General features: G+C 39.7%; 1 protein-coding gene across 2 annotated transcripts in view; it reads left to right on the top strand.

Moving 5' to 3' along the window:
• LOC102675082 overlaps positions 1 to 11525 on the top strand; it is a 78629-nt gene extending 67104 nt beyond the window's left edge. For both annotated transcript variants that reach the window (XM_006609884.2, XM_031515318.1), the window contains 2 exons: positions 2104 to 2319; positions 10967 to 11525. In XM_006609884.2, the coding sequence (XP_006609947.1) occupies positions 2104 to 2319; positions 10967 to 11313 (563 nt within the window). In that variant the 3' untranslated portion in view covers positions 11314 to 11525. The remainder of the gene's footprint in view (positions 1 to 2103; positions 2320 to 10966) is intronic.
• The last annotated feature ends 208 nt before the right edge of the window (positions 11526 to 11733 follow it).

Raw genomic sequence — 11733 nt, 5'->3', positions numbered from 1 at the left:
GAGAGAGAGAGAGAGAGAGAGAGAGATGCACAGTAATTTTAAAACGGCGATAGACGCATCTTTAATCATCCCTCGTGCTCTACCAGAGGCTACGTTTAATTTTCTCCCGATTATTAAAACTCGACTCGATCCGTACTCTGTGGGATAAAATCGCGAGATGAATCGATCGAGGCGGCGTGTACGCACACGGTACGCACCCTTTCCTAACGATTTTGGAATTTTGAATATTTCACCGGAGGGGAAATGCACTGCTACCCACCCGTTTTGCTCAATCACCGGCCAGTAGCCCGACGTTACGAAATGTTTAACGACAATTCGCGTGTATACGCGAGGCTGAAATTAATTAGCTCGCACAGACTTTCGATGTGTGTTTTCGCCGCGCTCTCGATCGAAAGGATGGAAATCTCGTCGTTGAATAACCATCAACGGGACCTACGAAATTGTGTCCGGTAGTGATAATCGTGGAAACTTTAACCATCCTGCTATCCCCTTCTGTCCGTGTCTCTTTCTCGTTCCCTCGGACAATGGACGCCCCACCTTTGTCCGAGGGAAACTTTGAGAACAGGGACGTATGTTGAATTATGGCCGACTTCTCCGCTTCCCTCTTTTCGTTCGTTTTATTTTCGCTCGTTGGCGGCGAGACTGGGTCAAGTCCGGGGGAACGAGATATAGAGGAAAACGAGAAAGACCTGGGGGATGCCATTCGGAGATCTTCGATTCCAAGTTAAGGGTGGAAAAGTTTGGTGTTGTTTTTCTTTTTGGAATTTGAACAGAGATGATTAATATTTTCGATTGATTGGAGATTGTGCGGACGAATACGTTAAAATAATACATTTAGAATATAGGAGCATTGCGAATTTTTATATAGTTGAAATATTTGTTCAATTATTCAAGTATAAATAAAAATATATTATATTATATCTTTATATTGTAGCAACAGAATCCGTTGCATTCCCGCAAAATCGTGTGAAAATGAAACTTGGAAACTTTTCATATAAAAAACGTGAAAAGAAATTGAACAATTTGTCATCAAAATCTATTGAGAAAATAGAGGAAACCGTGCCATTGAAATCGCTTTTTGATTCATCCCGATATCTCAATCGGTTGCCGAGATATAAAGATTCAAAGTGTCCATAGCGTTTGGCACGGTGCAGAGACTATGAACGGGTCAATGACCTATTTATTTTTCTTGGAAACGCGTATTACGTCCTTCTAGGAATCGCGTCTGGCCGCTTGTCTGGAATTTGAGATAGGTCAGTGAGACGGGGTGCGAGCGAAAGGTCCGAATAAGGGACAAGGACGAAGATAGTAAACGATTAAAAATTACCTTTTTCTTTACACGACGATATCTCGGCAACCGGAAGTCGTATCGAGATAAACGAAAAAGCATTTTAAAGGGGAAGAATACGCGCTTCTAACGATCGTTGATTCGTCGACCGGAAGTTATTATCTTCGGAGTTATAGCGGTTCAAAGTTTTTCTAATTTTAATAGAGTTTAAGTGGGTTTTAGACGAAGAATTAAAAATTATCCTTTTCTTTCCACGATGATATTTTGGAAACCGGAAGTAGTATCGAGAAAAACAAAAAAGCGTTTTAAAGAGCAAGAATCCGCGCTTCTAACGATCGTTGATTCGTCGACCGGAAGTTATTATCTTCGGAGTTATAGCGATTCAAAGTTTTCCTAATTTTAATGGAGTTTAAGTGGATTTGAGATGAAGAATTAAAAATTATCCTTTCCTTTATATGATGATATTTTGGGAACCGGAAGTCGTATCGAGATAAATAAAAAAGCGTTTTAAAGAGCAAGAATCCGCGCTTCTAACAATCGTCCACCGGAAGTTACTATTTTCGGAGTTAATAGAGACTCAAAATTTTTCTAATTTTAATAGAATTGGAAGAGAATAAAATTGGCCCATAATGATTTTATCAATGGTATATTGGAAACTTTAAACGAAGATTGAAGATATTAATTGAAGAAATTTGGATTTTTATTTAATCCTGATTGATTTAGATTAAATTGCATTGATCGATCAAATAATTATTAAGCAAGTTCCATAATTTTTGAACAATTTTCTTAATTTTGAAATATCACTCTCGTTCCAGAGGGTGTACGAAATACCGGAAGTGGTAAAGTGTCGAAGAGGGCGAGGCCAATAGACCCTGATACCGAGGACAACCGCGACAACCGTGACAACGAGGACTATTATTACGAGGACGTGGATGAAAGAAACAATCCCACGAACGAGGCACCCGTCGTTCCTCCAGGATTCCTCAGTCCATCGGTACGAGAGTATCTGGATCTTGGTAAATCGATACCAGGTACGTAACTAAACAAGATCTTATAAAACCTTATTCCTTCGCGATCAAAGCTGTTGATTCTTCCCTTTCTTCTCTCATTTCTCTATTTTTCGTATATTTTTCGTATATTTTAAACTCGTAAAACTAACGTAACAAAACTATCATAAAAAAGATAAACGAAATTAATCGAACTCCTTACAACATCCAACGATCAAATGCAAAGGAAAAAAAAAATAATTCCAATAAGCATATTTGTTCCTCCCCATAAAATCTAATATCTAACGATAGAGAAAAGACGAAGGAAACATCTTTGTGACAATTGCCGAGGAACCGTTGAAATTGGCCGTTCACGAGCCAACATCGCATTTAAATTCGTTTTTCCCTTCCCGAACGAGCTTTCGACGAGTTTGAGCGGGTTTGAGCGGCCTGTTTATGCGGATTGCGGAAGACAAGAAACAAGTAGATTGAAAATCGTTACTGCTCGCCGAGCTATGCAACATTATTGTCCCTCTTCACCAGGAAATGATTTTTATCTCTTTCCGTAATCGTCTCGACCTCGTGTTCAAGAGCGTTTCATCAGAGCTGGTTGGATCTTCTCTATTTCACGAATCTTTGAAAAGTTATAATTTGGCAAATATTTAATAAGATTGTAATAAAAAAAAAAAAAAAAAAAAAAAAAAGAGAAAAAGATTGAGCGAGCATTTACATTACCAGATTCCTTCTCTTCGATTCATTTTCTATTCCACGTTCAAACGAGCATGTCAAATATATACGGGTATACGAGTTAACCCCATTTTTCTATCTTCGTGTCCCACTTAAACGAAGATTGTATCATACATACATACGGAAGGAAATCACGTCTCTTCCTAGGAAATATCGTCTAATTTTATGCGCATGTGGATTTTACAATTCGCATAAATCCAACGTTACGTTCCCTCTTTCGCACAGTGAAGAATTTATATATGAATGAATGAAATCTCACGAGCTATCACACTCCATTTACATTTAAACGTAATTACAGTGTAATTACTGTAATTAAAAACGTGCAATAAATTCAATCTATCGATTATTATTGCTCGAAAAATTGTTTCTAAATTTATCCACAATCAATCAAGTGAATTTTTCGTAATCCTTTTGCGAAAAATCGAGTTTCCTTTTTTTAAATAATAAACGAACTGTATTTACAGCCTGGTCTAATATTCGCGGTAAACGAAGTTTTATCTGGTAAATAATTATTTTCCTACTTACGTGTGCGTGTTAAGGGGTTTGGAATGGGATTGCGGAGGTCAGGAACAACCCTTGGAAGGCCGTCATTAGAGAGATTTTCCGCCATCAGGTGGCAACAGGAGGATATTTCACGATCGGTCGATCATCGAGGAGGGAGGGGGGTGTTGCGCACAAAGGGCTTGGAAGAAAAGTCGAAGGGGAGGCCTTGTGTGTTGTGCCGGGTCAGTGAAAAATCTTCAAAGAAACCTGAAAGGTTCGGATCCTCACGCTTTATGTATTAATAACGTAATCGATTAGAGGGGTTATTTAATTCCTTCCTTTATTATTACTAAAATTCTTATCTCCTTATCTTGATTACTTGATTACTTTCGAAAATCTCGAAACAAAAACGTGACAAATATTATTTCAATGGAAAAAAAAAAAAAAAAGAAGAAAATGATAGATTAATTTTTGTAAAAATTACTTTAACTATGGAATCGTAATAAGATGAATTACGAAATGGAGAGTATTATTTTATCATCGATATATATAAAATACTTTCAATCAATCTTTCTTTATTTATCGTTTCGATCATTTTCCTTTTCCACGATTGGATTAACATTCGCGGTGCCCGAAAATGGATTTAAGGTGTTTCCACGATTTGCTTGACCGCATGGCAACTCTTGCGTTACGTGGATTATCGATCGCGGATTCTGTGACAATGGGGGTGTTTTAGCGTGCTGCCAGTCCCACCGCAAATCGGCACCGCTGCCCACCGGAACACGGTAACGCCTATTGTCACGCGGTGGATGTTATCGTGGCCATCCCCGTTTTCCGTAACACCTGGCCCGAAGAAAATTGATACTAACAATTCTTCTCATCACATTCCTTTTTCTCCATTCTTCCGCGAGTGATTTTTTTCCTCCTTTTTTTCCTCCCCCATTTGAACGCGACGCGTGCGATGCTTGTTGATCGGGATGAAAAGAATTTTACGATATCGGTGATTTTTTTTTTTTTTTTTTTTTATTAATTTATTGTCGCTATTAAGGATTATTTAAGGGAATATCGATAAGAATCGGGCAGCTTATCCTGTTCGTTATTAACGCGATTCTGAAACTTCAATTTCATATGATATAACTCGTTCGTGAAAATTAATCTTTCGATGATTATATTTCAAGTTGAGATTTGAATAAAAAAATTTATTCTTTTATGGAGAATGACCACGTATTGCTATATGGAAAAATTTAATAGCGATGGATTAACGAGTTTCCAGAGGGAAAAAGCTTCGAAAATATTTCGTTGGAAATAATCAGTGAATGAATAGGTAAAATTATAAGACAAATCGAAGATCTTTCAATTTCGATAATAACCCAACACCTATAATAAAAGTAAGAAAGATTACAAATCGCAAGAGGAAAAATAATAATACCAAAAGATACATAAAGTAAAAAATCAATAAACTTATCTCACGTTCCGCTTAATCTCGCGACCTACCCCTACGTTCACCCCTCGCTCACGCGTCGTCTCCCTCCATCTCTCCCCACCTCTGATAGAATAATGAAATAGCCGGCTCCGGAACGCGACCTGTGCACCCATCAAAGGCGACGGAGGCTGGAAAATCGTGGGGCGAATCCACGAGCGAGCGTGTAAAAGATGGAACGGCACGATCCCTTTTCCCCAACCTTCTCCTTCCTTCGTTCGAATCTCTTCACGTTCTCGAGAAGAGGCGAGTGTGACTGCGCTTCCTCGTTTGCAACCAGAGAGGGTTGTGTTGGGGAGGGTGGGAAGAGGGCGAAATGATACGAGGGGTGGAAGGGAGTGGGGGTTAGATAGCGACAAACCTCGTCGTTTGGTCGACTGACTTTATGACGATGGCTGCCACCGTAAAAAGAGGGATGGTGTGCTATGGTTTCGACGCATTCCCTCACTGAAGTTCGTCCTTCATCTGGCAAACAATAGGGTGGCTTTCCATCTTACTGTCGAGCGAGGGATGGTCAGAGTCTGTCTTTATTCTTACCAAAGGATTGCCGTTTTCTTGGGAGAATTTTTTTCTTGGTAAGATTTCGAGGAGAATGGTACTCGTCCTCTTTTGGTTGGATGGATCGATTGATTCTTCGCTTTTTCGAAATTATTTTTGATTAAATAGATCGTATTCTAATAAGTCGAATAATTTGAATTAAGCATTCGATTGAATTATTTGGAGATAAGATTCTCGATATTTAAGTTTTCTCCACTTTTTTTAGCGAGAAAAAGTAACAGTTGTTTCTTTTGATCGGTTGTCTTCCTTCGATTCGAGCAGCTTTGAGAGAATTGGCCGGGTTCCAGGGGATGGAAGGGACCAGTCGAGGTAAGGCAAACGAAACGAAACGCCCGTCGGACGAGAGGATCGATTCGTGACGCTTCGTCGTTGAATCGTCGTGAATTTGTAATTTTTAATTTGCTCGACCTATGGAACGGGAGGATAGACGTGGGCTGCGTTTGAATTGATACGGTGTATAAGCTTGAACCTTAGGGAAGATGAGCCGAAGGTTGACTTTGTTCCAAGAGATATCTTCTTCGAGGGCTGTTCCAGGTTATACGTAGAATCTCGTGAGTTTAAAATTTAAGAAAGATCTGTTGAAAGTTTTTAATGATTTATATAGTCTGAGTTTAAATAGTTTCTCTTTGAAATTGCAACATCTTCCTTTCGAGGCTTGGTAAAAATAATTTCTTTGGACGATTATCACGATTTTTTGATATAAAATGATACTCGAAAAGAGAGATTAAAAAAACGAATTAATTATTATTCCAGAAAATCAATATCGTGAACATTGTTGAACTAAATTTTGAACGATTCTATTAATTTAATATTCGTACAATACAATACAAATCCCACGAAACTTTTAATCTAACATTTTTGCATACCTTTGCCTTTAACCAAAACCCTTGAACAGAAATAAAAAAAAGAAGTGTAATTTTTCTGCAGCAGAAAGAAGAAAGAAGTGGAAGCAGCAGCTTTCTGAACAAAATATTTTGATGCATTTTAAGTGACCGCGTAGGATATCGTGCCGTTTTTACGTTACAAAGTAAAATTCATCTCCATTATGCGATAGAACACGCGATAGAATTTGCTATTCAAATGGCGGAACTCTCCTCAAGATGGCGGATACGTCAGCAAATGGCGAATCCTTTGTGGCCTCTCCTCTTTTCCTTCCCGATAACTTTGCCAATTTTCTTTCTCCTTTTTTTATTCCTCCTAAAAAAACTAATCTCACACACAATAATCTCTAAAAATTCTCCAGACAACGGACCTAAAAAACGAAATATCTATCCTTCTATCCTTTCATCCCCTCCACTTCGTGCAAATAAAACTGAAACTTTTCACCAATATTCAATTTTATCCACGATTTTTTCATCAAACCCTCCGATCTTTCCCAAAAATTTCCACGTGACTGACCTAACTAAACCTCCTCCCCTCCAAAATCTCCAAACAGTATTCTAAAAAAAAAAAAAAAATAAACAAATAAATAAAAATCCTACAAAATCCTCGCACCACCTTTCCTTCCCCTCCCCCCGTCCTCGAAGGAACGAAATAATTAGAACGATCGTCGCCTCCTCGTCGCAAGGGATGAAAAGCCGGGGCACGAGAATACATTTCGCGAAGTTATAATTACCTGGACGGCGGTATGCTCGCGTCGCATCCAACGAGAGACAGTCTAGGTTGAACAGAGATAGAAAATCCTATAGACAATCACACACACACACATAATATACATATATATATATATAAAGAGAGAAGGAGACAAAGGTGGCGAAGCGGAGGGACGATTGAAAAGGGAGAGGATCAGAGGCGAGAAAGAGAGGGGAGGGTTTATTCCGTGCGGGTGCACGGGACCTCTTGCACGGTGACAAAACAGGTCGGACAAGGGGTGGAAGGCGGGAATTTCGTATGGATGTCACCGCGATACGGACGAGAGTTTGCGACCATGCTTGGAAAGTGCACGTTCCCATCTCTATAGACCTTCTCTCTCTCTCTCACTCTTCCGCTCGGAGACTGTATCGCCTATCTTTCTCTGTTTCGCGTGTATATATATATATATACGTATATAGCAGCACGCGTTATAGCTCGTCGCTCGTGCTCTCTATCCGTCTCTGTTGGACGGATTGTTGAACAACAAGCGTATATGTATATTCCGACAAGCGAGATGTGCCACCTGAAACTATGCTGGCTCGTCGAATGAGATTCGAATAGGTGGAGGGGGTGAAAGATAGATATATATATATATATAGTGGAGGTGACGCAAAGTTGTTCAGACGGACAACGGGGAGGAAGAAAAGCTCGCGTGGTTATAATTCGTTAAAGGAGCTTCGTGTTATACACGGAGAGGGATCCTCTGTGATCAATTTCTGATTCAATTTCCATTGATGGAGGAGAGGTAAATCCTTCTTACGTGTACTGGTCTCTTTTTTTCTGGGGAATTTTTTGTGAGAAAAAGAAATTGTATATATCTTTATTACTTGATTAGAGTAATTTGTAGAAAAAAAAAAAATTCGAACTTACGTAACTTTGTGAAGAATTATTGAAGTTTCTTAAAAAAAAAAAAAAAAAAAAAAAGAAAACGTACGAGGAGAAGAAAATGTCAAGAATTCCCCTCGGAGGAACGATCGAGTAAACGATTCGATTTGCGCTAATAGCATTATAAGCATTTCCGATCCGATAAATCGCGAACAGGATTGTCCATGCACAATACACACTCAGCCATTAACTCGATCTTGCGACGTAACGGATAGAGCATTGGACAAACGGTTTACCCGGTATCGTCATCGATACGGAAGGAGAGGCTCGAAGACTCGTGCAACATCCGGTGATCCTGGAACGATTCATGTCCCATTACGACCGTCTCGAATCGATCAAATCCCCTGGTATTATATCGTTAATGGATACCTCTGGTTACGGAGAGGTAAACGTTATTGCCAGCCGCATCGTTACATTATATTTGGCGAAAGGTAATAATCCTGGAGGAGAGGGAGAAGGAGGAGGTTCTCCTTTCTTATGCTCGAGCAAAATCGACACGATGAAGATTAAAAAATAATTATACGGAGAGGAGGAAGAAGTTATTCAAAAATTAATCGAATCTTCCTTTTTTAAAAATTTCCATTAAATGGAACGATGTCCAAAGAATGAATCGCTCCATTTTTTTCTAAGAAAATTTCTAATTATATTTTATTAACCTTTTAAAAATAATTGGATAATTGGTTTAGTAAGGTTTCTATGCAGTTTCTACAAGATAAAAATTGTGATGAAAATCTTGCTTCTATCGTTCAGAATACGAGGCGTGTCGCGAAGAGGAGGAAAGGTGTGTATCTCGTTAGAAGGAATTTGTTTCGAGAATGGACAAGAAGGGGAACGAAAGCGTGGTGCAAGCTTTGATTCGCGTGCACCACGAGTTTTGCTTATTTATTCCGGGCCGGCAATTCGAGACTGAAGACTCTGAACAGCAATTTCCTTCTTTATGCGGGTCACTCGTTGTGCTCCTCAGATAGATGCTTCTCCAAACTCTCACCCCTTCTTTTCCACCTTTAACCTGTGATTCTTAAACTCCAGGTGCCCGTGGAACGACTTCACGGTGCATTCTTCGAATTCCAATTAATCATTTCCCTCTTTTATTTTTATTTATGGAATTCTGTGATGAAATCTCACCGTCACAGTGCCTCTATGTTTCTTTATTTTTTTTTTAAAGTCGACGAATAATACACTTCGATACTTCGAAAGCGTTCTTCTTCTATTTCTTTACATTCAGAAAATTCTCTCGTAACCGTTCGAAAAGAAAATATTCCCAATTTCCTCGACGAACAGGTATCATCTCCAGCGATGATCCTCCACGATTAAAGCAGCCACGTTGTCCCTGTAAACAGCTCGTGGAACGAGCAAGCGAGCAAGCAGCGGACGCGTGGGTGGTTGGCAATCGACGATGCACACGTCGATGTATAGCCGAGGTGGTGAGATGGCTGCTTTGTGCGGGTGTCAGTCGGCGCATCTCGCGCCACTTTCACCGATTAATCGAGCATACAATCGAGAGGCAGCTTCTCTCTCGGCGGCGAGAGAGCTTCAACCGTGGAAATCAGGCGAGTGGTTTCTGGGAGGAGGGGAGGGTGGGTCGGTTACCTGGATGATAGCTTCTCTCTGTTTCCCCGCTCGTATAACCCCCCTCTTCCCACGAAATCCTCCTTGCATCTTGTGCACGCTTCGATTAAACGAGATTTCCAACGCGAAACTCATCGTGAAAATGTTACGATAATAAGGGTTTCAAAGAGTGGACTCTGTGCGAAGTGGATATTCGAGGAGGATATCGAAGGTGTTTAAGAATATTTTTAGACGACATATTTTTCGTTCGTGGTATCCCTTCTTCAATTTCCAATTCTTTCGAGAAAGAATTCTCGAAAATTTGTCAAGCTTGTAAATCCCTAAGTAACGATTCTCTCTTAGAGTTACGTTTAAAATCTTTTCCTAGTTCATACAATTCTTAGGAAAATGGAAATTTCCAAAAACTCGAAGAAGAACAATCTGAATGAAAATTCTTTCCTTTTGCTTGCAAGTCGAGCTTACATGAATTTCTCGAAAATTCTCGAAAATTCTCGAGCTTGTAAATCCCTAAGTAACGATTCTCTCTTAGAGTTACGTTTAAAATCGTCCCCTAGTTCATCCAATACTCTTGAAAATGAAAATTTCCAAAAACCCGAAAAAGAAACGAACTAATATCTGAATGAAAACTCTTTCCTTCTTACAGGTCGAGCTGGAACCGATTATCCTATGCCTTACACGAATCTCTCGAAAATTCTCGACCTCGTAAATCCCTAAGTAACGATTCTCTCTTAGAGTTACGTTTAAAATCGTCCCCTAGTTCATCCAATACTCTTGAAAATGAAAATTTCCAAAAACCCGAAAAAGAAACGAACTAATATCTGAATGAAAACTCTTTCCTTCTTACAGGTCGAGCTGGAACCGATTATCCTATGCCTTACACGAATCTCTCGAAAATTCTCGACCTCGTAAATCCCTAAGTAACGATTCTCTCTTAGAGTTACGTTTAAAATCTTCCCCTAGTTCATCCAATACTCTTGAAAATGAAAATTTCCAAAAACTCGAAGAAGAAACGAACTAATATCTGAACGAAAATTTCCAAAAACTCGAAGAAGAAACAAACTAATATCTGAACGAAATTTCTCTCCTTCTACTTGCAGATCGAATTGACACCGATTATCCTATGCAAAATTCTCGAAAATTCTCGAGCTTGTAAATCCCTAAATACCGATTCTCTCTTAGAATTACGTTTAAAATCTTCCCCTAGTTCATCCAATACTCTTGAAAATGAAAATTTCCAAAAACTCGAAGAAGAAACGAATTTATATCTGAACGAAAATTTCCAAGAACTCGAAGAAGAAACGAACTAACTTATCAAAAATTCTCTTCTTCTGCTTGCAGGTCGAGCTGGCACCGATTATCCCGTGTTGGGCAAGGTGCCTTACACGAATTTCTACTGCGACGACCAACCCTATCCAGGCTTCTTCGCGGACGTGGAGACGAGATGCCAGGCGTGGCATTATTGCGACATAGACGGACGCCAAGCAACGTTCCTGTGCCCGAACGGCACGCAATTCAGCCAGGCAGTGTTCGTGTGCGATTGGTGGTTCAACGTCAGATGCGAGTTGAGCCCTAAACTGTACGCCATCAACAGCAGATTGTACGGAAGGCCCACGGAGAGCCCGACCAGGCCCCACCGCCTCATCACCAAGGAGCTGTTGGAAAACATCTTCGTCAGGCGAAAATGAGGGAGGGAGGGGAGTGCTTCGAGATTTCGTCGATTCCTCTTCGTGAGCAAAGATGGGTACGAAGACACCCTGGAATGGGCGGATTGGATTAGTGGAAAGCGTAAGGTTAATCACTAATTAATGAAATCTCGAACCGATTTTTAAATAAGCTTGACTTCTCATCATGAGACTTTGTGTGACGATCTATGCGTGTGATCCTCGCGCGATCTTCATCTTCAATCTTCACTCTAACCTTTTGCAATGATCTTCGAACGATATGGTATGTGTATGGTATGTAATGGGATGATATAGAGATTTGCATCTGAAAAATATAAAATTCTAAGATTTACTGAGATTAGTTGGAGGATAATTAAATGGATTTAAGAAGCATCTATCGTATTTCTATTTCGATTGATCAGGCGAAGATTATTGTATTTATCT

The sequence above is a fragment of the Apis dorsata genome, unplaced genomic scaffold (genome assembly GCF_000469605.1).
Source record: "Apis dorsata unplaced genomic scaffold, Apis dorsata 1.3 scaffold_62, whole genome shotgun sequence".
NCBI classification, from domain to species: Eukaryota; Metazoa; Arthropoda; class Insecta; order Hymenoptera; family Apidae; genus Apis; species Apis dorsata.
This window is presented reverse-complemented; position numbering and strand designations above follow the sequence as displayed.